Below are 21591 nucleotides of genomic sequence, written 5' to 3' on the forward strand. Positions count from 1 at the left end.
TGTTTTTGAGTGCCGTTTGTGTTGTATGATTGCATTAGCCTGGTGATCTTTATGAACCTTACTGGTGCCTTCAGCTGTATGTGTGCAGTCAATTACCACCCAAACATCAGCGCCTCCCAAACCTACAGACCGCAGACAGCTCCCATGTATTATATTACAAGTGAGACGTGCCAAGGGGGAAGAGATGACAGCACAAACAGACCTCATGTAAAGCGGTCACTTCATGTCAACACTCAGACCTAACAGGTTCAGGACTTAAAAGATCTCACAGACACATCTTCAGTTTCAGTCTGAGAGACACGGGGTGACGTCATCCCATAGTACGGTTACATACCTGCTGAATGCACGGCCTTTTCTACGCTTAACTTCACACATATTGTAGGTGACCGTGTATCCCTTCACAATTAAACACTCACATTCTTACTTAAACACTGAGCAAAATTTCAAGTGAATTCATTTTAATGCATCATACGGTTTACATTGGCAGGCGCTTTTAGCCAAAGTGACTCACAGATGTGCATTTAAGTAAAGACCACGTGAATTAGATTGGTGGAGGTTCAAAAAAGAAGTGCTGCCTATCAAAGTAAATGCCTCAAAGCAAGACTGCCTTCTACAGAGAACACCGGTGGACATGGCCTTTTCAACGGCATTAACAATATTCTCATTTCAAAGCTTAAATGAACATTCTCCCATCCGCATCTGCGTTACGTTGCATAAAAACGCACACGCATGCACTGAATGTCTGAGTGATGCCAGTCACTGGGGGAAATGGAGAATTAGTCCTCTGGAAGCAGAGAGTAAGAGTCTGTCATGTTTGCCAGTGCTGGGGGCCAGGCTCACACTGAGCCTGTGTTTTATTGTCTCTTGTAAGATGTCACTTTACTGAGCAAAGGTCAGCCGCTGCCAGCCCAGGGATGTTTGCTGCATTGTGTGTGTGGAGAGTGTGAACGAGGCTGTGCATAAATCTGGGGACGCTGCCTCGGCGCTGTGATGCAGAGGAACCCATTACAAACCATACCCATCAACCCACAATCCTAACATAGGAAACGCCAAAGAAACAAAATGGCGGACACTGTTCGTCGGGCCTCGTCGTTACTAAATTCATAGCAAAACGGTATGAATTAATGCCGGACTACGTTAAGGCACACCCACATGGTTGGCATTTATATAGCGCCTTTATCCAAAGCGCTGTACAATTGATGCCTCTCATTCACCCATTCGTATACACACCATGCAAGGCACCTACCAGCTCATCAAATTAATATTTGGGTATGTGATACAACATGGAAAAGCTAAGGGCCTTCACGTGAAGAACAAGCACCCCGGAGAGCGTTCGGTTTCCAGTGGGAATGGCGAGCTCCGGTGAGGCGCGGTGTTAACGGATCCTGGCGAGGAGCGCTCGGATTCTTTAAAAGAACACTTAACGGTGACCTTTGAAGACCAAAGGCACGGGCACAATAAAGTGGGGGCTGTTCCCTAAAAGCGTGGGTGGCCTGTTCTCAGAGTAATTCCGTCATGCAGAGCTCGCGGGAGGCGCAAGTGGAATTCTCTGCTTGAGAAATGCCATCCAGCTTTTCACTCTGCCATTTTTTAAGCTAATTTATTGGCGTTCGACATGGCGACCCCTCCACCGGCATGCCGAAACACACCTTGACATTGCTAATCCAGGGTCTGTCAGATCTTCTCATTTACAGTCTCTTATCTCCCAGATGTTAAAGCCCCTGGATTTTTAGAGGCATTGAAGATTACACAACCTGTTGCCAGGTAGCATTTCCATTGCATCAACCATCAAAGAGCACATTATGGGAAACACAAAAGGACAACGGGAACGAGCCCCAGACAGTAGAAATGAGTTCACAGTTAACAGCAGAAGAAATTAGTTCAATTTCTCAGCATTCCATGCACAGCAGAATTTTTTTCAAACAAAAAGTCTAACTTATTTAAAGGGTCTTGGATCTTTTGAACACAGTAACCTTCAAAAAGGGGGGGGGGGGGGGAGAAACAACACAAACAAACAAGCCTACGGTGAAGATAAGCTCCAGGTATGCAGCGCTGGTGAAAGACTGCATGTCTTCATATCACATAATCACAGAACGTGTGCCCACGCGTCAGATGGGTCACTGGGTTCTGCAGTCTGTGTCCCCCTCGCTGGTCGCCTTGATCTTCTTCAGCTCCCGCAGCAGATCCTGCTCCAGGGACACAATCTCCCGGGGTTTCTGGTACTGTCCACGTGAAGGGGAAATAACAGACAGTCAGGACTGCACTGTGTCTACAGTACACCAGCATGGACAGAAATGTATGTGCAAACATCAAGCTAACGGCTCTGTAATATCCAGGGCAGTGGTCCTCATTCTTGGTCCTGGAGAGCCGCAGGGTTTTTTGTTGCTGGTCTTTGTTTTCGCCTGAATATCAGCAAACAATTCATACCCAAGAAACCAGGTGAGGCGAGTTAACTGTGAAATTAATAGTTTTAATTGATCAATTAAGTGCTGAGTAACAACAAAAGCCAGCACACCCTGCAGCTCACGAGGACCAGGAGTGAGGCCCACTGACCCAGAGCTTTTCAAATCGGCCTGAAAAAAATGACATGCAACATTGTGCTGAAAGGACTTCCATGGTGTGGGTCAGAGGGCAGAACTCACGCTGACGATTAAAGTGCTGTTGGCGTGGCTGAACGAGAGGGCGGAACTCTCCAGCGGCAGCCGACAGCGGTCCAGATCCGGGATGGAGAACTTCTTATAATACCTGAAATTATGGCACATTTAAATAAAACAAGAATTGTACAGTGCTACATATACAGTACTACAGTGCATAATATCCTAAATTAAAATAAAATGGAATTATCTCTTTTACTTCAACAAGACTGCATTTGTACACTTATAAGTGCTGTTCAAGGCGGCTCACGGGTGTGGTAGATGTTAGAAGAATCTACACAATGATGGGAAAGACACTCCTTGATGTGACTAATAATTATAAGCCAACGTGAGGTCTGTGTCTGAATGTCTAATTTCCACCCTGGCCTGACAGGAGCAGATGTACACTCTAGGGGGAAAGGTGGAGGAGTCCCTGGCTTCCTGCTCCCATTTGAGAGAGGCTGCACAAACTAGGCCCCTGACGGTGGAGGGTCTACCTCGGGGCGAAAAACACACCAGATCCGCTCTACTTGTTTTAGAAATAGCTTTGGAGGCCGGGTCCCTGTGCAGTTAGAAGCGGATTTGTGGGATTACCCAATACACCTGAGCGACCTGAAAGATGAAAGAAGCGTTTTCTCCCTCAATATTGCACGCCTTGTTTCTCTCTCCAGAGCAGAGCTGTTCTTCACCCGGGACCTGGCTGTACATGCACTCTGAATTCAGTAATAAAGCAGCAGCCTCTACCTGCATGACCCACATCAAATTGCTCATATGTTGCTCATATGGGGATAGAATCATTTTAAATCGCTTACTCAATTTATTTTCCTCCTTTAAAATGTTCAGGCATAATTTCAATATACTAAATACATATACATACATTTCCTACTAACACATATTTGATCATGTTTAGAAAATATATCAAAACTGAAGTTTCTGCCATTTTTATAATGCGTCCAAAATGTCAGTACTGGACATACTGTTATCACAAACACAGCCTCTATAACCATTAAGTTAAAAAGAAGTTAAATCTTTAATCCCCATGTCAGGCATATTTTTTCGTAAGAAATTTTGACTTTAGTAGGTCCATTTTTATTACGTTACAAATAAGCGCAGTATAACATCAGCTACCTGCACAAGGAATGTAAGAATTTCTGTTTCCATCCAACAATATTGTGCCAATACTGCCATCTATGGAAGGTATTGGGGAGCTACGACTTAATTTACACTAGGAAACTACAGATTTTAATAAAGAATTCACCATAGTACAATTCAACAATTTAAGTTGTAATCCTTGATTTAAAGTGGTTCTGCTAAGGTTCTGCTAAAAATGGATGTTTCCAAACTTCTGTTAGCACTTAAAAAGCGAAGTGAACTTTAAAGAGGAAAGTAACTCAACATATTCCCCAAAATCTACAGCATGAGGCAAAGTGTAGAATTAATGCATAAAGAGAAGTACTAATTGCAGTATTGGGCATTAAGCATATTTTTGTTTCTCCATTTCCCCCTTTCTTTGGTACTAGTGTATGATAATATTACCTTCCAGCACAGCTGTAATAATATTTACTCTATATGTAACATTCCTGAAGTGCCTGTGGACGGAAAAAAGTGATAAAGTTACTTTTTGTTTGTTGTCCTGATGACGCAACACCGTTCCTCTGGTTCAACAGAAATGCTGTACACCTCTTTGGGGTAGGGAAGGTTGCGGACTCTCCACTGAAAACTTGTCTTTGTGTCTTTACGCATCAACACAGGCTGGAAAAAAATAAGAATAATGAAAGTATCATATGAGGAGGAAATGACAACCACATCTCTGCTTTTAGATGGTTGATTGCGTAGTATAAAGTTTGTGCACATACAAGACTAGCCTACGGTTTGATAAATCCTCAACAGCAGGGAAACCATGGCAGGAAACTGACTTTTTAGCAGTGTTGGTGCATGCCACAATTCACCAACAAATATCTCACTGTTTTACCAGACAACTAGACATTTAGAATACAATAATGAATCCGGATGATGGGTGGATCCACCTGTCAGATTGGCTAGGTAGCCAGAATAGACAAATTTACCAGCTGCAGATAAAATTTACTAGCGCTTGACTGACGACTGGTGTTCATTTTGAATACATACGTTCATTTGGGCATTTTCAAAAAAATAGCTACCTGAGAGATACAAGCTGAACTTACATTTGAACTGCTCTCCATTATCACATGTGGTTCTGAAGTGAGCACTGGAGATGTGTCACCTACTTCCACCTCCCATGGGCCCTGTGCTCCCAAAGTACTCTTCTTTCGCCATTTTCGTACTGAAAAGCACAACAACGATGTTTTAGACATCCCGTCCACAATGCTAGATTGTCAGGAAAAAACGTTCATTTGCAAGCAACGTACCAGTAAGGTCGTCAGTTTTCACATCATACTCTTCTACCATTTCTTTCCCGTCAGAAAAAAGGTAGTGCACTTTTCTCTTTCCTGAAACAAATATTTGGTAAAATAAGTTCGTTTCGACATTTAGACAAGTTACCTGTAAAGTCAGCTAACGTTACATGATTAGGCAGCTAATTCTAGCTACCTAGCCGCATGAACAGCTTCATGCTAGCTGCACACACGCAAATGGGAAGCAAACCAGCTTAAATGATCATACGTTAGCGACCACAAGACGTTTCTTAAACTTACCGTCTTGTAACAATGCGGTTTTCTTTGCTTCTTTTAAACTGTCGGACCAAGATTGTAACATTATTACTGCCATTTTGAAAAACCAACGCTGGCTCCTGATGATCTGACGCGAAACATGTAACCACGGCAACATAGACTATTCACATCTAGTTCCGTTGTCACCTCTCGCTTAAAACATATAGCTCGCTATATTAAAACAAATTAGGCTCAATATGATTATTTGTAACCATGTTTAAAAATGAGTAAGTATATGTACTTATTTATATAGATATATATTTCTGCTTGACTTAGCTATTGTTTTGATTTCGCGTTCAATGACCCGGAAGTTTATACTTGAGTTCGTTAGCTAGATAACAGCTAATGTTGGGTGCTCCCGAAAGGTAAGAATATTTTAGACGTGAATAACTAGCTGCTGAGTAACAATATTGCATTGCTAGGGTCTTGTAAATCTATTTGTTTAAATTAAGCTCTCATTAAATGTTCGTGACATATACCTTCATAGTTAGCTAGCCAGTAATACAGTCAGGCAAAACTAGACTAGCTAACTACTACTACTACACCAGTCACAATACACTGCAATAGCTAACGTTATGGTAGGAACGATTGTGCAGTCTTTTTGCTTTCTGACCATGTAATAACGTGCCTGTGAAATGTTTTTTGTGGAATAAATGCGAAGAGCGCCTCCTCCGCCTGAAATGGAGCCGCATGGTATAATGAAAGCGTTTCCAAAAGTGAAGAGGGCGGGTGCTAGGGTGGGGAAAGAAGTACCCCAAAAGAAAATCAGTGTGGATGAAACGTTAACAGGTATTATTATCCACTTCTGCAAACCGCATTAAATACTGTGTATCTGTCTGATGAGAAATGATGTAGCACAATTCTTACAGTTGTGGAGCATAGGACAGTTCTTATATATTTTTAGCTGCATATATTATTGAGTACTGACACAATATTATATCTGTAGTGCCTTTTAGGTGTATATGCAGTAGCAGGATTAATCACTCTGAAACGTGCCACATGCCCATCACCACACCATTTATGTGTAACGTTTTTGTGGGTTGCTTTGCATTGCAGGACATTTGTTCGATGGCATGTTGATGTACCTACTCCCAGCAGGCATTGGGAATGCCAGGTGCAGTATTTTTCAGAGACAGATCACCCAAAACGGGGGACAGGTTGACGGCGAGTTTGGTCCCAGTGTCACTCATGTCATTGTGGATGACTCTATGGACTCGGCACGTGCCCTGCGGCTGCTAAAGTTGGATAGCCTGCCTGGGACAGCACAGCTGGTGAAGTGCTCCTGGCTGGGTCAGTGCATCGCTGGGAAAAAACTGCTAAACACTACCGACCACAGGCTAATCCTCCATGACAGGTATTTACACACTCGTGTGAACACTTGAATGTTGTTTTTTGTCGCACAGATCTTCTGAAATGTATATCTGATTTTTGTTGTTGAAAAAGACTCCTGTTATGAATTTATTGTGCATGTGTTGTCATTTAGACCATTCATATTGATATAATGTTTTTAAGGTTGATGAGTCATGAAATGTAACTTGCCTGAAATTGTGTGTGTGTGTGTGTGTGTGTGTGTGTGTGTGTGTGTGTGGGTGTGGAATTCTTACTGAATCCAAAAAATACATTTGTAGGTGTCTGAATGTGACTGCATGACTGGTTGGGGAAGTAGTTGATGCGTCAATGCATGCCATAAATAAAACATCCCATTTTATTAAATCTTGCTAAATCTGTTGGCTGTCTATGTCTCAACTCATGTGGTACTGTGTTAGTCATGAGGGTACTGACAGTAAGGAAGTCGAAGAAGATGCACACAGCGGCGATGAATGCACAACAGCTGCCACGGAAATTCCACCACTGTTTGAACCGACTCAAGATGACGAACCAGAGGGGGTAAGGGCAGCACCAGCAGGCTTACCGAACACCACCTCTCATTTTTCAACAGAAACAACTCAAAGCAATGTCCTGTGTGAAGTCCAGGTGTTTTGTTCCATTCCGTCTTTCACTCGTTCCACTCTCATACAGATGTTACAATCCAGTCTGTTAAATTTTGTCTGCTTTTAAAGTTTACGGACGAACACAAAGAAGAGGATGGGGTCTCCCAGAATGATCTGGATGCCCTGATCAATGGACACCAGCCGCTGTCTCCGACCTCAGACGCAGACGCAAACTCAGACACAAACGTGAATGTAAACACAGCGGAGAAAACGCTCCCTGGAAAGTGGGTCTGCGCCCAGTCCTCTCGGACCAAGAGCAGTAATCACAACCAGCACATCACAGACAAGCTGGAGGTCCTGGCCAAGGCCTACACGCACCAGGGGGACAAGTGGAGGGCGTTGAGTTATTCCAAAGCCATCAATGCCCTGAAGAGTTACCAGAAGCCCATCTCCTCATATGAGGTGAGTCACATTTACAAATATGCCAGCAAAATATTCAACAAAAATGCAAAAAAACAGTACCTCAATTAATAAATGGTCCTTGTAAAAAGTGATAAATATATATGCATGTAATATTTTTTCGTTTTGTACTTGAAAAGGTAAGGTCACAGTAGACTCAAGTGTTTTTTTTTTGTTGTTTTTTTTGTTCTTTTTCCATACTTGGTCCTAAAATAAGTTTTTCATGTGATAGGAAGCTTGTAAGATCCAAGGTATTGGGAAACGTATGGCAGAGAAGATCATCGAGATCATGGAAAGTGGGCACCTCCGCAAGATTGACCACATGGGCGAGGCTGTGCCCGTTCTGGAGCTTTTCACCAACATCTGGGGCGCTGGGGCCAAGACCGCAAAGCTGTGGTACCAGCAGGTGGGCAGGTCTTATTACACTTAGTTTACTGTATAAAACTGTTGCTCGTGAACCTGAATATCTTCCATTTAGGATGGCCTCAATCTTGGGATCACTTAACATCAAAACTAAATGAAAGCTTTATGTTTTGTCCCCTGCGTCGTGTTAAGGGTTTTCGCACATTGGAGGACATCCAGACCAAAGCCAGTCTGAACTCCCAGCAGAAAATTGGATTGAAGCACTATGATGATTTTCTGGATCGGATGTCGAGAGAGGAGGCTGCTGCCATTGAGAAGACGGTACTCTTTTGATGCTTGTGACAGAACTGTTTCTGTACCTGAATGTTATGAAAGATGTGTTGTTAATGCTGGCTGTGTGTGTGCAGGTGAGAGAAGCGGCCCAGTCGTTTAACCCAGGCCTGCTGGCCATGGCGTGTGGGTCTTACCGCAGGGGCAAAGCCACCTGTGGAGATGTGGATGTCCTGATAACCCACCCAGATGGAAAATCCCATAAGGGTGTTTTTAGTAAAGTACTACACAGCCTCCGTCAAAGTGGTATGATACTTTCCTGGTATATTATTTTAAATATATATATATATATTTTTTTTTAAACAATGTTACTGCCTCTCAGGTATCACAATTTGGTAATTTAGCACACACTGTTATTCAAAGTGACTTTCATTCATTTATACAGCTGGATATTTTGATTGTAGAAACTAGGGTTAAGTGTCTTACTCTAGGACATGATGACAGTATGTCTTGACCTGGGAATTGAGCCTGCAACCCTTAGGTTACCAGTCCACTTCCCTAATTACCAAACCACTGCCTAGCCGTAGACCAGCGCTACTCGACTTCACATCCTGCGGGCCGCAGTGTCTGCCGGCACTTGCTTCAACCGTGCACTAGACCACCTGATTTCAGTAATTATATTACGTGCTTTGTTCAAATAATAAGGCAATTTGTAAAATCTGGTGGTGTAGCGTACAGTTAAACCAGGATGTGGAGGTGTGTAGCCCTTCCCTACAACATCCAAGACCATCTTCAGTGATACAAGACAACTACACAACTTTCAATCAGAAATAATTTCTTTCCAGAACTGATGAGCGAACTCAAAGCTGCTGATATTGTTGCTAGTTCTCACTGAGGTCTTTCCTGTTGTCCCGGCAGGCTTCCTGACCGATGACCTTGTCAGTCACGAGGAGAACGGAGACCAGAAGAAGTACTTAGGCGTGTGCCGTCTGCCTGGCCCGGGGCAGCGCCACCGGAGGCTGGACATCATCGTTGTGCCACACGGCGAGTTCGCCTGCGCGCTCACGTACTTCACCGGATCGGCACACTTCAACCGCTCCATGAGGGCCCTGGCCAAAACCAAGAGGATGAGCCTGTCGGAGCACTCCCTCAACCGGGACGTGCTGCGGCAGGGGAGCCTGAAGGTCTGCACGGGAGTCCCTCTCCCCACACCCACAGAGCGGGACGTGTTCACACACCTGGGCATACCCTACAGGGAGCCCCAGGAACGGGACTGGTGACCGCTTCGTTGCATGCTGGTGCTGCCTCATTGCAGTGTAGACTTGACATGGACAAAAAAGTGATTGTATTTGAAATGTTTTTATATGAATGTAATTTTCTGCTTATTAATGCACATTTTCCCTGGCCCATATTTTATGTCTGGGAAGCCTCTGGAATATCGGTTCGCCTGGATACAAAAGAAATCTTGAATTGAAATATGTTGAATAGAAATTTCCATTATGAACACGCCTGAAAAAGGAAGAGAAATTATTGTGAATATTTGCTAGTGAATGAGTACTTTAAATGAAATACTACACTACTCACCGTGTGCTGCTTTTAGAGTCGGGGCCTGGTTCAGACTTTAAGGCAGCTTTTAGCATGACGTCTGTCCTGTTTTTTTTTAATGATCATCACACGCCATAAGGTTGTCATGTCTATCTCAGAGGATCTCTGCTAGATGTTTTCCAAGTGCAGCTGTGTGTATAATATTTATATTGAACACACCTTACAAAATAAATGTAAAAATAAATGCATAAAAAAAGTTTTACCTGGATGGCATTGTTTTTATTGGTTCTCTAAATACATTAATTACCTGTTGTAGCTATGTAAAGACAGTGGTCGATGTATTCTGTAAGAACGTACATATTGACATAATACAACCACCACACCAAACGACCGATGTGGAACTGTGTATTTCCACAAGACAATTTCTGGACACCGAAGATTAAATTCAACCCTCAAGTTTCGCATGTGTTCTTTCAATTAGTTGGTTGCAATTAGTTTGATTTATTTGTAGCTTTTAAAAGTGTACGTGTGTACATTATTTGTTTACTAAAGCAATGTTCTAACAATACATTGTAATACAAACGTTTTTTCAGTCAATTGTGTAATTACTTTTATTTCGAAAAAGTTATTGCATTAAAATCCTTAATTAAACCAATAACTACGAATATGTTAGGCTATCTATATACCTCCACGGGGGCATACATTTACTTTAATAATAATAAAAGCACGACTGATGCTATCACTGCAAGCGAAGAGCTAGAAACTAACTAGATAGTTGAGTTTCCATTATTGCACACCCACAAACCAAAACTAAAGTCCCGATCATAGCGAGGCTATGACTTCTAGGTGACAGTTAAAGCAGCCAGCCGGTATCCTTTCGCACAGCCAACACCAAGGAAGTGCGTCGTCATACGGTCCAATTATTTGTGACAAGAAGGCGGTGCATGTAGCTAGCTACTTAGCTGGCTACTTAACCAGCACAGAGTTAAAGCTGTATCCCAATGATTTTTGAACATTTATACTTGTAGTTTGCTACATGTATTAACACTCGGTGGCTCGATCAAAACTGGGATAATGACGGAAATTGAGTGTATCGCTCTGAAAATTGGCATGTTTCTGTTCTATGCTGGTCCCGTCAGACCTACTACACAGACAACCACAGAGGAGGTAAGAACTAAACAGCTAGCCAACGTTAGCAAGGTAAATAACGTTCGTTAAACATGACAGTCCGAACGATTGTTATCTGCGACTATTTTCTGCTGTCTGCTTCAGCAAAATCTCCAAACGCACTTGTGCCTTTACGCGTGTATTACTTTTTGCCTGAGGTGGGTTCCTTACCTGGATCAAGATGACTGTTAGCTTACTGTATATTTGCGTTGCGTGCATAGATCTTTTCAAGTGGTAGGACTCTTTATTAGTTAGAAATGGATTAACTGCGCTGGATAAACCAGTGACCTAACTTCTGATTCTGAGGCCAAGTTTGCAGTTGTTAGCTGCGCCTGCGCGTTCTGAAGTGGCCATTGTACCAAGCCTTTTGTAGGAAACCACTTTTCTAGCTTGTTATGTATTGCCCATCGTTCACAGAGCTACAGTGACATTTAAAACTGCTTCCTTGATGATCTTAAAGGAAAGCGAAGCCCCTTAGGAATCATCATTATGGGCTGGTTTCCACTGTGTTAGCTAGTATTGTTTGTTATGTTAGCCAGACAACCATCAAGCATACACTTGGCAGTTTTAACAATCCAGTGAGCTAAAAACAAATAAGCTTGGCAAGTCAACAATCATATTAACTGGCTAATGCTGGCATAACAGCTTTGCATTATGAAGCGAACATGTACTGTAAATATGAATATAATAATAACAACTTTACTTGTAGAGCACCTTTCATACAAAGCATGCAACTCAACGTGCTTTACAGAGCAGTAAAATAACATTAAAAATGGTCGAGCCATACCTCACCAGAAATAAGTAGTATGAATTAAGAACAATAAAAAAAGTAAAATAAATAATGTGGCTAATTAAATGCAGATTTAAATAGGCGTGTTTTAAGGCAGTTTTTTTTATAGCTGAATCGGCCTCTTTGATAGCTGGTGGTATATACCTGCTATTGTGACCGAGCATTGGGGCAAAACGAGTTACAGTAGATGCTCAATACCAAGAATTGGTCACCATTAGCAAAGCGTGCTACAATAGGCTAGCTGTTCAAATGTATGTCTGTTGCTATTGCTTACAGTAAACATCACGCGTTTTTGTTAAATCCGTTTACATGTAAACCATATATATTTTTCTGTGATCCCCTGATTAGACCGGTATTTCCTGGCTGGTTAATGTTGGTCTATTTCTAGTCCGAGCTTGGCAGTGCTGGTTTTATGGTGGTTAAGTTGACAATGGAAATATCTGTGCTGGTAGACCAGCTTAGTCAAATAGGTAGCCTACATAATTTGATGGTTATGCTGGTAGAACAGCTTTGTGACGCTCGACCAACTGTTTCCAGTATCAAAGTTGCAATATCACTATAGCACAATCCTCCTCAGTGATGTTTTTTTTTATCAGGTATTTTCATGCTTTTCAACTGTGAGAGTAACCAGGAATGCAGAATACATAAAATGTAACAATACAATATAATAAATCTAGTCTGTGTTTTTGTACTGTAAACCCTTTAAACGTTGTGTGATATTTTTATGCAGCATCGCTTCACAAGTGTAAAAAGAAAACACGCATTCTGTTTTGGATATTTCCATCAGTAGCCTCATGACCAGACCAAGCGTACTTCATGCAGATATCACGAATACATGTAATTATGCCTCTGATTTAGTTTGGCGACTATGTTTTGGTTGCAATGGATGACTTGGTCCCTGTAACAAAATATAACATTTGTAAAACTCATAGTTAAAAGCTACCCTAATAATAACACTGCCATTTATTTATATGATATTTTATCGAATAGGCCTGTTTGTAAAACGCGATCGATTTAACCTATAACTGTTCCTCGACTAATTGGACTTGGACTTTTTTTTTTTTTGCAAACTGGGAGCTGTATCATGTATAACGTGGAATGCTGTAATATTTTAGTTTTATAGACAAGTGATGGCATTTAACTGTCTTGGTCTGGTCATTACTCCAGTTTTTGATTAAAATCTATTGGGTTTCATAGTTTTCTAATATGCTGGCAATTTTCTGCTGGAGTAACATTATCTCCATCCAGAAGGAGGATCGTTTACTAAACCAGTTTTCGCAGCACTGGAATCTTGTCCGTCTAGCTGCCTTTTTCTTTTTCTTGTTCACTGTCTTGACAAACATATTTCATAACAACACAAGTGGTTTAGATTGCCCCAGAACCCTTCTCTGTAGCAGTAGTCTAAGCAGTATTTATTGTACAACCTTTTATAATTAATTGTATTATTTGGTGTTTACAGTCTATTGGCTGGGGTGGATTGTGTAGTACTTTAATGCTGAAATGTAGTACTTTAATACTAGTCATTCTGAATATGCCTGTGATGCTAATCCGTTACAGTGTCAGGATTTGTTAACAATAATTTGTTATTTAGCAGACACTTTTATCCAAAGCGACTTACAGTTGATTAGACCAAGCAGGACAATCCCCCCTGTAGAAATGTGGGGTTCATTTGATCAAGTAACTGCCGCTAATTAAGTTCAGACAATAATTGACAGCGATGTTCACAAGCTTGGCTCAAAGGCTGTGTTTGAAACTGCATGCTAGCATACTACTCGTCTCATAATACACTCACCAAGCACTTTATTAGGTATTTATTAAACATATTTTTGTTGACTTCTCCTGCTGTAGCCTATCCACTTAGAGTTATGATGCGTTGTGTGTTCAGAGATGCTCTTCTGCATACCACTGTTGTGTGGTTATTTGCTTTACAGTCAACTTCCTGTCAGCTTTGGCCAGTCTGGCTATTATCCTGTGACATTCCTCATTAACAAGGCGTCTGCAGAACAGCTGCTCACTGGATTTATTTTTGGTTGTTGCACCATTCTTTGCAAACTCTAAAGAATAGTGTGTGTGAAAATCCCATGAGATCAGCAGTTTCTGAGATACTGACACAGCTGTCTAACACAGCCAAATACATACTTTTTATAGCATTTAAACTTCCATCCATGTTCCTTTTCCTTCCTGAGTCTCACCATATTAGATCAACTAATTGCTTAGAAAACGTCTCAATTAGAAACTCAGTTGTATGAATAGGCACTTAACTGTGCCTATAGGGATATACAAGTTTAAATCCCTGCAGGTCACGTGGTGGAGACAAACCGGTGGCCTTAACTGTAGGTCATAGCACCGCCCTGGGTTGTCTTGTCAATAAGGGTACCTGCCCGCGGGATCTCCTGTGATCTCCCTACTCCAGCTGCACAGGTTCAGCGGCTCAGTCGATGAATCACAAAGCAGAAAATAGTGGATAAAATACCTGTTTTGTAATGACTAAAGATGCTAGGCTAATTTAGCTGTAAGTCTAGGCTATGCTTAGTTTGAGGTGGAGATGTGTGCTAACCTAGACGAGGACGGCAGGGGATAGATGTTTTGGGTCTGACCTTCATACGGTGCGGCAGCCTGACCGCAGACTTCTTTTAGGGTTTTAGGGAGACCCTTCCTGGGGCTGAGAATGACCCAGAGGGTGACAGGTCGCGTGTGAACCGGGCTGCAACCCCAGGACCCTGTTTGCGCACATTCTCTGGCACAGCCTCCAGGGTTTTTGGAAGCAGGCGGAGCTCCGTGCTTAAATAGCACTCTGGCTTGGGATTCGCAGTGTTGTGCTGCTGGTACAGTTGAGGGGAACATTGCCTTCTGCCTGCTTGATGTGGGCATTTTGGCCTCTCTTTCTCTGGTGACATTCACCCCAGCAGCTTCAAGAGCTCATACGTACGAAGGATTCGAGTGCCATGCCTTTCCACCTGGGAATGAGACAGGTAATCTGCAAAAACCTGACCTGAATTTAGGGAACAAAATATCCCTTTGATGGAGGGGATGTAATGATGGAAAGGAATGGAAATATCAACCGCTACATCCGTATTTTTAATGGGTGATCACAAGAGATTTCAGGAAGATCACGAAGATTCCCAATTTATGTGCGTCTCGTTTCGTCACTTGTCATTCCGATTTCTGGGACCGCTGCAGGGAATCTCACTGACGAATAACCAGCCGGGCGGTGTGCAGTGTGGTTGTTATTGGGAATGTTCTGCGGATTAAACCGCAGGCACCTGTGGTGAGGTCATGCTGTAGTTCTGCATAACTTATGATTTATGGTGAGGAAAGGGAAGTGGCACACTCCCCACTGTGCGTAGCAGAAATTCTGTTATGTTGAAGGCTTCTTTTTTTTTTTGAATGAGGGCAAAGGTTTTACTGCAGTTAGTTCTAGTTCTCTTTTTATTTAACCAATTTCGCGTTCAAGTCATAAACGGCAACACAGTGGGAATGAAGGATGTAAGTAGCATACCACAGAAAACTAAATTCATGCCTTTCCCGAATTAATTTCTGAGAACTGAGAACTGGGCCTTTCCTTTCCTGTGTGTTTTGATGTTCTTTGCGGTGGAGTTTATTAATGTCTGTTTCTGTTACATGTTCACCGTTGTGTTGTCGTTTGTGTTGCAGAACGGGCTGGTGTGTTCGGGACCCAACAATCAGAGCTACGTCTGTGAGTCGGGCCACTGCTGTGGAGTCTCCCACTGCTGCAGTCACTTCTACGAGCTGTGGTGTAAGTCCTCTTTTCTTTAAACTGCCTCATTTCCCTGCCTTGCTGAGTGGCGTGGCGTGGCGTGTTGTTCCTTTGACAAAAATCTGTTATAGTAGAAAATCATGTCATTTGAATGCTTAATTCTGCTGTTGGCAGAAGGGACTTTTCACATTCACGTTTCCCTTTCCCATATGTCAGTATATCCTCTGACTTTTCTTTCAAAATTGTAATAATGTATTGATTCATTTTTAAGTAGTAATTTTAACTACTAATGGATACACAATGATCATCATGTCTATCATGCACTGATTTGACTGATTAAAAAAACAAAACAAAAAAAAACAAAAACAAACCACAAACCAGAAAGGTGGTGGCATACGAAAGCAGACATTGGAAAAGGCGAGGCAGACTATTCAGTGTACCTTTTAATTGTCTGATAAGTGATCAGCACTGTGTGTACCAAGGACATTGTGCGTCTTGTTATTCTGGACTTTAATTTGCTTTCATTAGCATGGGACTTCAGGCTTTCACTGTATGCTGAGGGCTTTCTACGTAGAGCAATGGGTGTTGTTGTACATGCCATCCATTGCATTGTGAATCATAATGTGTGATGACATTTGATTTCAAGTATTTATCAATACATTTTAAGGGATTTAAAGCTTTAGAATTCTAGACACCCTTTCCCAAAGTTATGTTTTTACTCAGGATTATTGAAATTTAGTAGAACAGGATATTCAAATTGGATGTTGCTGTGTATGAGCCAAGTTCGTCACACTTTGGATGTTATTTATGTGAAATAGCCTACGTAGAGTTGGCTACATTTATATGTTGATAATATTCAGGTTTAAACTGCATGTATGACATATTACTCATAAGAGGATTTCTTAACGTGCCATTTATCTTAATAACTAGGGACTAGTCATATCTTGCCTTTAATTAAAGCACGTTATCTGCTGAGTCAAGGACGGCAGGCTGCATTGCATCAAGCTGATTTCCCGCCAGACACATGTGGTTCCAGTAACCAAACCCCTCCCCACCCCGGTAAACAGATGCCTGAGCCGGTCGGTTTGGCTAAATACACCGTGCCCTCTCACTGCATAGCAATGGTGCCTGCTCATCCTCAACACGGCTCTCTTAAAGCACAACATCACGTGACCATCCTGAACAATCTTATCATTCATAATGCCAGGCCACATTAAAAAAGCGGGTCGTGGCGATGTGAAATAAGTGGTCTCCCTTGCGTGTGTGTATGGCCGTGTGGCTATGATGTGTCATGATCGATGTGTGCGGTTGATTGATCAGGGTTGGCAGTGTGGCTATGATGTGTTATGACTGATGTGTGTGGTTGGTTGATCAGGTTTGGCGGTGTTGCTATGACGTGTTATGACAGGTTGTGCATGGTTGGTTGATCAGGGTTGGCAGTGTGGCTAGGATGTGTTCTGATTCTGACCGATGTGTGTGGTTGGTTGGTCAGGCTTCTGACCAAAGTGTGTGGTTGGTTGCTCAGGGTTACGGTTCTGACCCCTGTGTGTGGTTGGTTGCTCAGGGTTACGGTTCTGACCCGTGTGTGTGGTTGGTTGCTCAGGGTTACGGTTCTGACCCGTGTGTGTGGTTGGTTGCTCGGGGTTACGGTTCTGACCCGTGTGTGTGGTTGGTTGCTCGGGGTTACGGTTCTGACCCGTGTGTGTGGTTGGTTGCTCAGGGTTACGGTTCTGACCCGTGTGTGTGGTTGGTTGCTTAGGGTTACGGTCCTGACCCCTGTGTGTGGTTGGTTGCTCAGGGTTCTGGCTCGTCTGGGTGATCATCATCCTCCTCAGCTTCTGCTGCATTTGCCACCACCGCCGCAGCAAGCACCGTCTGCAGCAGCAACAGCGGCAGCACGAGATCAACCTCATCGCGTACCGTGAGGCCCGCAGCTACGCCAACCTGCCCTTTTACTTCAGTAAGCCCCTGAGCTCGCCTCCAACCAGTCTGCAGGCCCCTTCCCATCACTCTTTCACCAGCAAGAACACAAACACTTACAGAACTAACCCAGGGTCCCTATAGGGAAGTCCAGCAATGAGGCCTGTCATTAGCCATGCACCACACAGGGTAGTTAGCATTTTTAAACAATAGCACCTCATAAAACCGCCTTAGGCCCCTTTTGATTGTACCTGCACCAGCTACACTTGTTCCATCATTTCTATATGAAGGCAAATGTCTGTTAAACTCAGTCCCCAGTACCTTTGTAGATGCCATCTGAAGCTTTCCACCTTTCTCCTCTCTTACTGCAGGGTTCCTGCCAAACTATCTCCTGCCTGAGTACGAGGAGGTGGTGAACCGCCCCCCGACCCCTCCTCCCCCTTACTGTGCCTTGAACGGCGGCCAATTGGCTGCCACCAGCCCTCTGATGCCGGAGCAGCCCGTTGGACCCCTGCCTCCCCCGCAGACCAATCCCGTCCTTGCGGTGTCGGACACGCGCTCTTCCAGGCCCAGCCTGGCGGAGCCCGACCCTCCGGTGGAGACGAGCCGCAAGGCGGAGGGCAAAGCGCACGCGTCCGTGGAGCGGCTGGCCTCGGACCCCGTCGCCTCCGCCCAGGACCCCGGCCAGGGGAAACCGGGGGACCCCGAAACGGAGCAGCTGACGGACTCGGGCCCCGAGGACAAGGACAAGGACAAGGACAAGGACGGGGCCGCTGGGCGGCACCGGCGCTTCACGGGGGACTCGGGGATCGAGGTGTGCGTGTGCGTCGGGGAGCCAGGGGCCGAGGAACACAGGGAGCTGCTGGGGGATTTCTGCCACGGCTGTGACTCCTGCAGCCGGCGCGCTGACCCCCCCGGGGCCGAGGAGCAGGCCCCGGATAGGGGGCCGGACCACGGGGCCGCGCCCCTGCCACGGGCCCCAGTCAGCCTCCTCCTGCACACCATCAGCGAGCAGGAGGGGTCTCACCAACCTGGCAACCCAGGCCCTCAGAGCTGAGTGCCAGCACACAAGATTTAAAAGACTTTAGACGTTTTGACTTTTTATTGTGTATTTCTGAGTGACTGTGAGTGATTGAGGGTGAGGCACAAAATGTCTTCTCTGTGCCAGTGAAGACAGGCGTGTAAAGCTTGTTTGAAAGTGCTATATTGTCCCACATTGTTATCAGACTGTATCTCTCTGCTTGGTCATTATTGCAGTGGGAAAGCAAATAAGTGCATTTACCAGTGGATTCAAGTCTTGCATTTACGTTTTGCACATTGTACAGTACTGTGCAAAAGTCTTAGGCGCCTGTAGAACATTTTTGTACAGCAAAGATGCTTCAAGAATAATGAAATGACAAGGTTCTCAATAAACTCAGTGTACTTTTCCAAGCATGTTGGCGAACTTGCCACAGTTCTTCTGCCGACTTTGGCTGTCTTCCTTGGTTCTGGCCCTCCAGGTAATCCCAGACAGCCTCAGTCAAATTATCTCAAAAGTAGGCTATTACTTCATTTCATACTTTCTTTAATGAAATACATGAAATGTCATTTTTTGGAAAGTGAATGGTTTGCTCATTTCTACTGACACACTAATGCAGAAAACAGAAACATTGAAGACCAAATATATATTATATAAAAAAATCTAGGGTGCCAAAGACTTTTGCAAAGAACTGTAGCTTATCTGTCCTTTAGGATCCTTTAGGGCTAAGAAATAAATCAAGTAGCAGTCTTGTATCTATGATTGTGTCTTAATCTACATTAAGCTCTCTTAGTTTTTTGCAAGTGAATACAAAAAAAAAACATGTATTGATTGAATAACCCACCTCAAGACACAGCCTAGTACTGTCAAGCAGTGATTGTATTCTTGAGTACATATCGATTTTGATGAAAATGAGCTCCGCGTACTTTGTGTATATCCATAATTAAAATGTTCAGTTTAATACAAGGGAGATGTTACATTTGCTACATTTGTTCATTCACTGGGTAGAAAAATGTTATTGAGAGCTGTAGTGTGCCTTTGGTGATGAAATAGGTGCTTTAAGCTTCAGATGAGTTTTTTTTTAGGTCATTTCTGCACTCTCGTTTCATTCTTATTTAAGCTGAAAGCCGTTTGGTTTCTCTTGTGTCTTAAATTGAAAAGTTGTGTGAGCAGGGGTGGGCTCTAGTGACCATGATAACATAACATTCTTTGTAAGATTTTTGTCCCTCCGATATTTGTGACACGACAGAATGTAAAGCAAATCATATTATTTGACTAAGCATACAGTATGTGCTGAAGTATGGCAGGAAATGTTCACTAGTCCTCTTCTGTAAGAGATTTGGTTGGTGGTGGTGATGGAGAACTCCACTACCTTGGGTTTGATGTGTTGATGGAGATGTACTTTCAGCATGACTGGTCTGTTTACTGGAGCGGATCTGATAACGGCCGTACCGGCAAGGTCACTTCGGCAACTAGCTTTTATACAGATAAATAAAATGGCCTTGCTTAAAAAGGCGCCTTCTATAAACACCAGAAGATGTATGAGGAGTCAAGATGACTTGACATTGCACATTGTAATTCACCTGAAAATTCTAATTACATTTTGAAAGTCTACAAAAGTAACAAAAAGGAAATATTAATGGCGGCCGAATGTTGGTTTCACAATTAAACATGACCCATATTTCATCTCAATCGGGCAATGATTTTTACCAACTTTTGCAACAAAGTTTAATGAATTAATTCACAACGCAGCACTGCTCATATAATTGTAAACACAATCCTAAAGCACAGAAACTAATTTGTAATTTGTTTAACATTTTCCACCACTGTGGGCCAGACATTGCCCTGGCTGTGAGAACGTTGTCTGAACGTCAGTATGAAATTACAGGCTCCGGAATAGCTCTCGGGCCACCATTCAGCATACGTATCATCTGTAGAACAGCTTTCCGTGTTAGTGTGCTACCTGAGCACAGGTTTTTCTAAAATGTGAAGCCTCATGATTGTCAGTCTGTCGCACTGGAGGTCCTGTTCCTTTGTCGCCCCCCAGAGGCATAGTCGTGAAGTGCAGGCAATGTGTTTTCCAGGATAACCAAGAACAATGAAAGGCCTTCAGCAATTTGCAGCAAATCAGATGCAGGAAAAACATTGTCACTTTAATGCAGTGAAGGGAAAGTAAGTACTGTTTCACTTATTTGGTGTTAAAGTATTAACAGAATGTAATACTTTTGATGTCACTGTCATGAGATTGAACTTATCTTTTCTCGAACTGGGGAAGTATGTTTACTGGGTGTTGTCTCATGAGGTCTACAGATGTTCCTGAAATGTTGTGTATCTATGCATTTTAAGATATGAGTGGCATACAAAGGAAGGTCTATATGTGATATTATCTCTGTATCAACTGTATTCCATCATATATGCTCATCTAGACTAGATTGTGCTTTGTTTATTAATAGACAAATTGTTTTTTACTTTCTTGCAATTTGCACACTTCATATTAACCAAAATAAGCTGTGTTCATACCAGGAGTCACACTCTTTTGGTTTTAATGATTTGAAAATGAGTTCTTTCTTATTCAGGTATTAAGTGACTCTTGCTTTGATTAGTCTTTCAGCCAAAACGCAACTTGAATCATTCGATCATTTATTTTTGAAGACCAAAAAAAGAAAAGCCTCTGTGTAGTTGATGTTGTAAAGCGGGATAATATTTTTGTGCCACTGAACCTGGAGCAGAGCTGCACGCATCAGGCTAGTCCTCACTTTCCCAGTGGAGTTTGCAAGCTGATGTCAGGTACTGCATTTGCATTTCTTATTGTTTTGCATAAAAGCCTTTCATTATGTAATATTTTTCTTTAAAAAAAACATGAGCCAAATCAAGGAATAATGGAAATGTTCAATAAAAATAACATAAACCCAAAACATAATTTCCTATGTTGTGAATTGTGTGCTATTTGTTGTAGTGTGTCAAATACGTTTCAGGACTTGGTAGATAACTGTTAATCCATTTCTCTTGGTCATCTGGAAATGTGAAAAATGTGGCTTCTTGAATAGTCTTTGTTTGAGGTTCATGCCTGCACAAAAATCACTGGAAATC

The 21591-nt window shown here is 42.9% G+C and overlaps 3 protein-coding genes across 6 annotated transcripts; 2 read left to right on the forward strand and 1 right to left on the reverse strand.

Annotated features, from left to right (window-relative positions):
• Nucleotides 1-441: 441 nt before the first annotated feature.
• dpcd (deleted in primary ciliary dyskinesia homolog (mouse)) lies at nucleotides 442-11361 on the reverse strand. Of its 3 annotated transcripts, none has more exons than XM_061230675.1 (6): nucleotides 11227-11361; nucleotides 5021-5101; nucleotides 4817-4935; nucleotides 4252-4385; nucleotides 2643-2745; nucleotides 442-2222 (listed from the first exon to the last, which is right to left on the reverse strand). In XM_061230675.1, the coding sequence occupies exons 2-6, from the start codon at nucleotides 5058-5060 to the stop codon at nucleotides 2118-2120; spliced, it is 501 nt and encodes a 166-aa protein (XP_061086659.1). In that variant the 5' UTR covers nucleotides 5061-5101; nucleotides 11227-11361; the 3' UTR covers nucleotides 442-2117. The 3 variants fall into 3 exon arrangements, with proteins under 3 accessions (XP_061086659.1, XP_061086657.1, XP_061086658.1); XM_061230673.1 differs by lacking the exon at nucleotides 11227-11361 and adding an exon at nucleotides 5306-5436; XM_061230674.1 differs by lacking the exon at nucleotides 11227-11361 and adding an exon at nucleotides 5202-5293.
• poll (polymerase (DNA directed), lambda) lies at nucleotides 5638-10147 on the forward strand. Its single transcript, XM_061230670.1, has 9 exons — nucleotides 5638-5685; nucleotides 5982-6109; nucleotides 6377-6674; nucleotides 7087-7207; nucleotides 7381-7713; nucleotides 7943-8116; nucleotides 8266-8394; nucleotides 8481-8649; nucleotides 9262-10147. The coding sequence occupies exons 1-9, from the start codon at nucleotides 5666-5668 to the stop codon at nucleotides 9621-9623; spliced, it is 1734 nt and encodes a 577-aa protein (XP_061086654.1). The 5' UTR covers nucleotides 5638-5665; the 3' UTR covers nucleotides 9624-10147.
• wbp1lb (WW domain binding protein 1-like b) lies at nucleotides 10786-21529 on the forward strand. Of its 2 annotated transcripts, none has more exons than XM_061230671.1 (4): nucleotides 10786-11055; nucleotides 15500-15602; nucleotides 17362-17523; nucleotides 17855-21528. In XM_061230671.1, exons 1-4 carry the CDS (start codon nucleotides 10963-10965, stop codon nucleotides 18538-18540), a joined length of 1044 nt encoding a protein of 347 aa, XP_061086655.1. In that variant the 5' UTR covers nucleotides 10786-10962; the 3' UTR covers nucleotides 18541-21528. The 2 variants fall into 2 exon arrangements, with proteins under 2 accessions (XP_061086655.1, XP_061086656.1); XM_061230672.1 differs by lacking the exon at nucleotides 10786-11055 and adding an exon at nucleotides 14676-14817 and having other exon boundaries at nucleotides 17855-21529.
• The last annotated feature ends 62 nt before the right edge of the window (nucleotides 21530-21591 follow it).

This window comes from Conger conger, chromosome 2, assembly GCF_963514075.1.
Source record: "Conger conger chromosome 2, fConCon1.1, whole genome shotgun sequence".
Taxonomy (NCBI): domain Eukaryota; kingdom Metazoa; phylum Chordata; class Actinopteri; order Anguilliformes; family Congridae; genus Conger; species Conger conger.

What these genes read in the sequence shown, in the direction of transcription:
- poll (XM_061230670.1), top strand. Translation starts at nt 5,666, where the DNA reads ATGTTGGGTGCTCCCGAAAG. An exon ending in AAGATGACGAACCAGAGGGG is followed by an intron (nt 7,208 to 7,380) that starts GTAAGGGCAGCA and finishes CTGCTTTTAAAG; the next exon opens with TTTACGGACGAACACAAAGA. An exon ending in AGCCCATCTCCTCATATGAG is followed by an intron (nt 7,714 to 7,942) that starts GTGAGTCACATT and finishes TTCATGTGATAG; the next exon opens with GAAGCTTGTAAGATCCAAGG.
- dpcd (XM_061230673.1), bottom strand. Translation starts at nt 5,378, where the DNA reads ATGGCAGTAATAATGTTACAATCTTGGTCCGACAGTTTAAAAGAAGCA. An exon ending in GAAAACTGACGACCTTACTG is followed by an intron (nt 4,936 to 5,020) that starts GTACGTTGCTTG and finishes TGTGCTTTTCAG; the next exon opens with TACGAAAATGGCGAAAGAAG. An exon ending in ACAGCACTTTAATCGTCAGC is followed by an intron (nt 2,223 to 2,642) that starts GTGAGTTCTGCC and finishes TCACGTGGACAG; the next exon opens with TACCAGAAACCCCGGGAGAT.
- wbp1lb (XM_061230671.1), top strand. Translation starts at nt 10,963, where the DNA reads ATGACGGAAATTGAGTGTATCGCTCTGAAAATTGGCATGTTTCTGTTC. An exon ending in CACAGACAACCACAGAGGAG is followed by an intron (nt 11,056 to 15,499) that starts GTAAGAACTAAA and finishes TTTGTGTTGCAG; the next exon opens with AACGGGCTGGTGTGTTCGGG. An exon ending in CAACCTGCCCTTTTACTTCA is followed by an intron (nt 17,524 to 17,854) that starts GTAAGCCCCTGA and finishes CTCTTACTGCAG; the next exon opens with GGTTCCTGCCAAACTATCTC.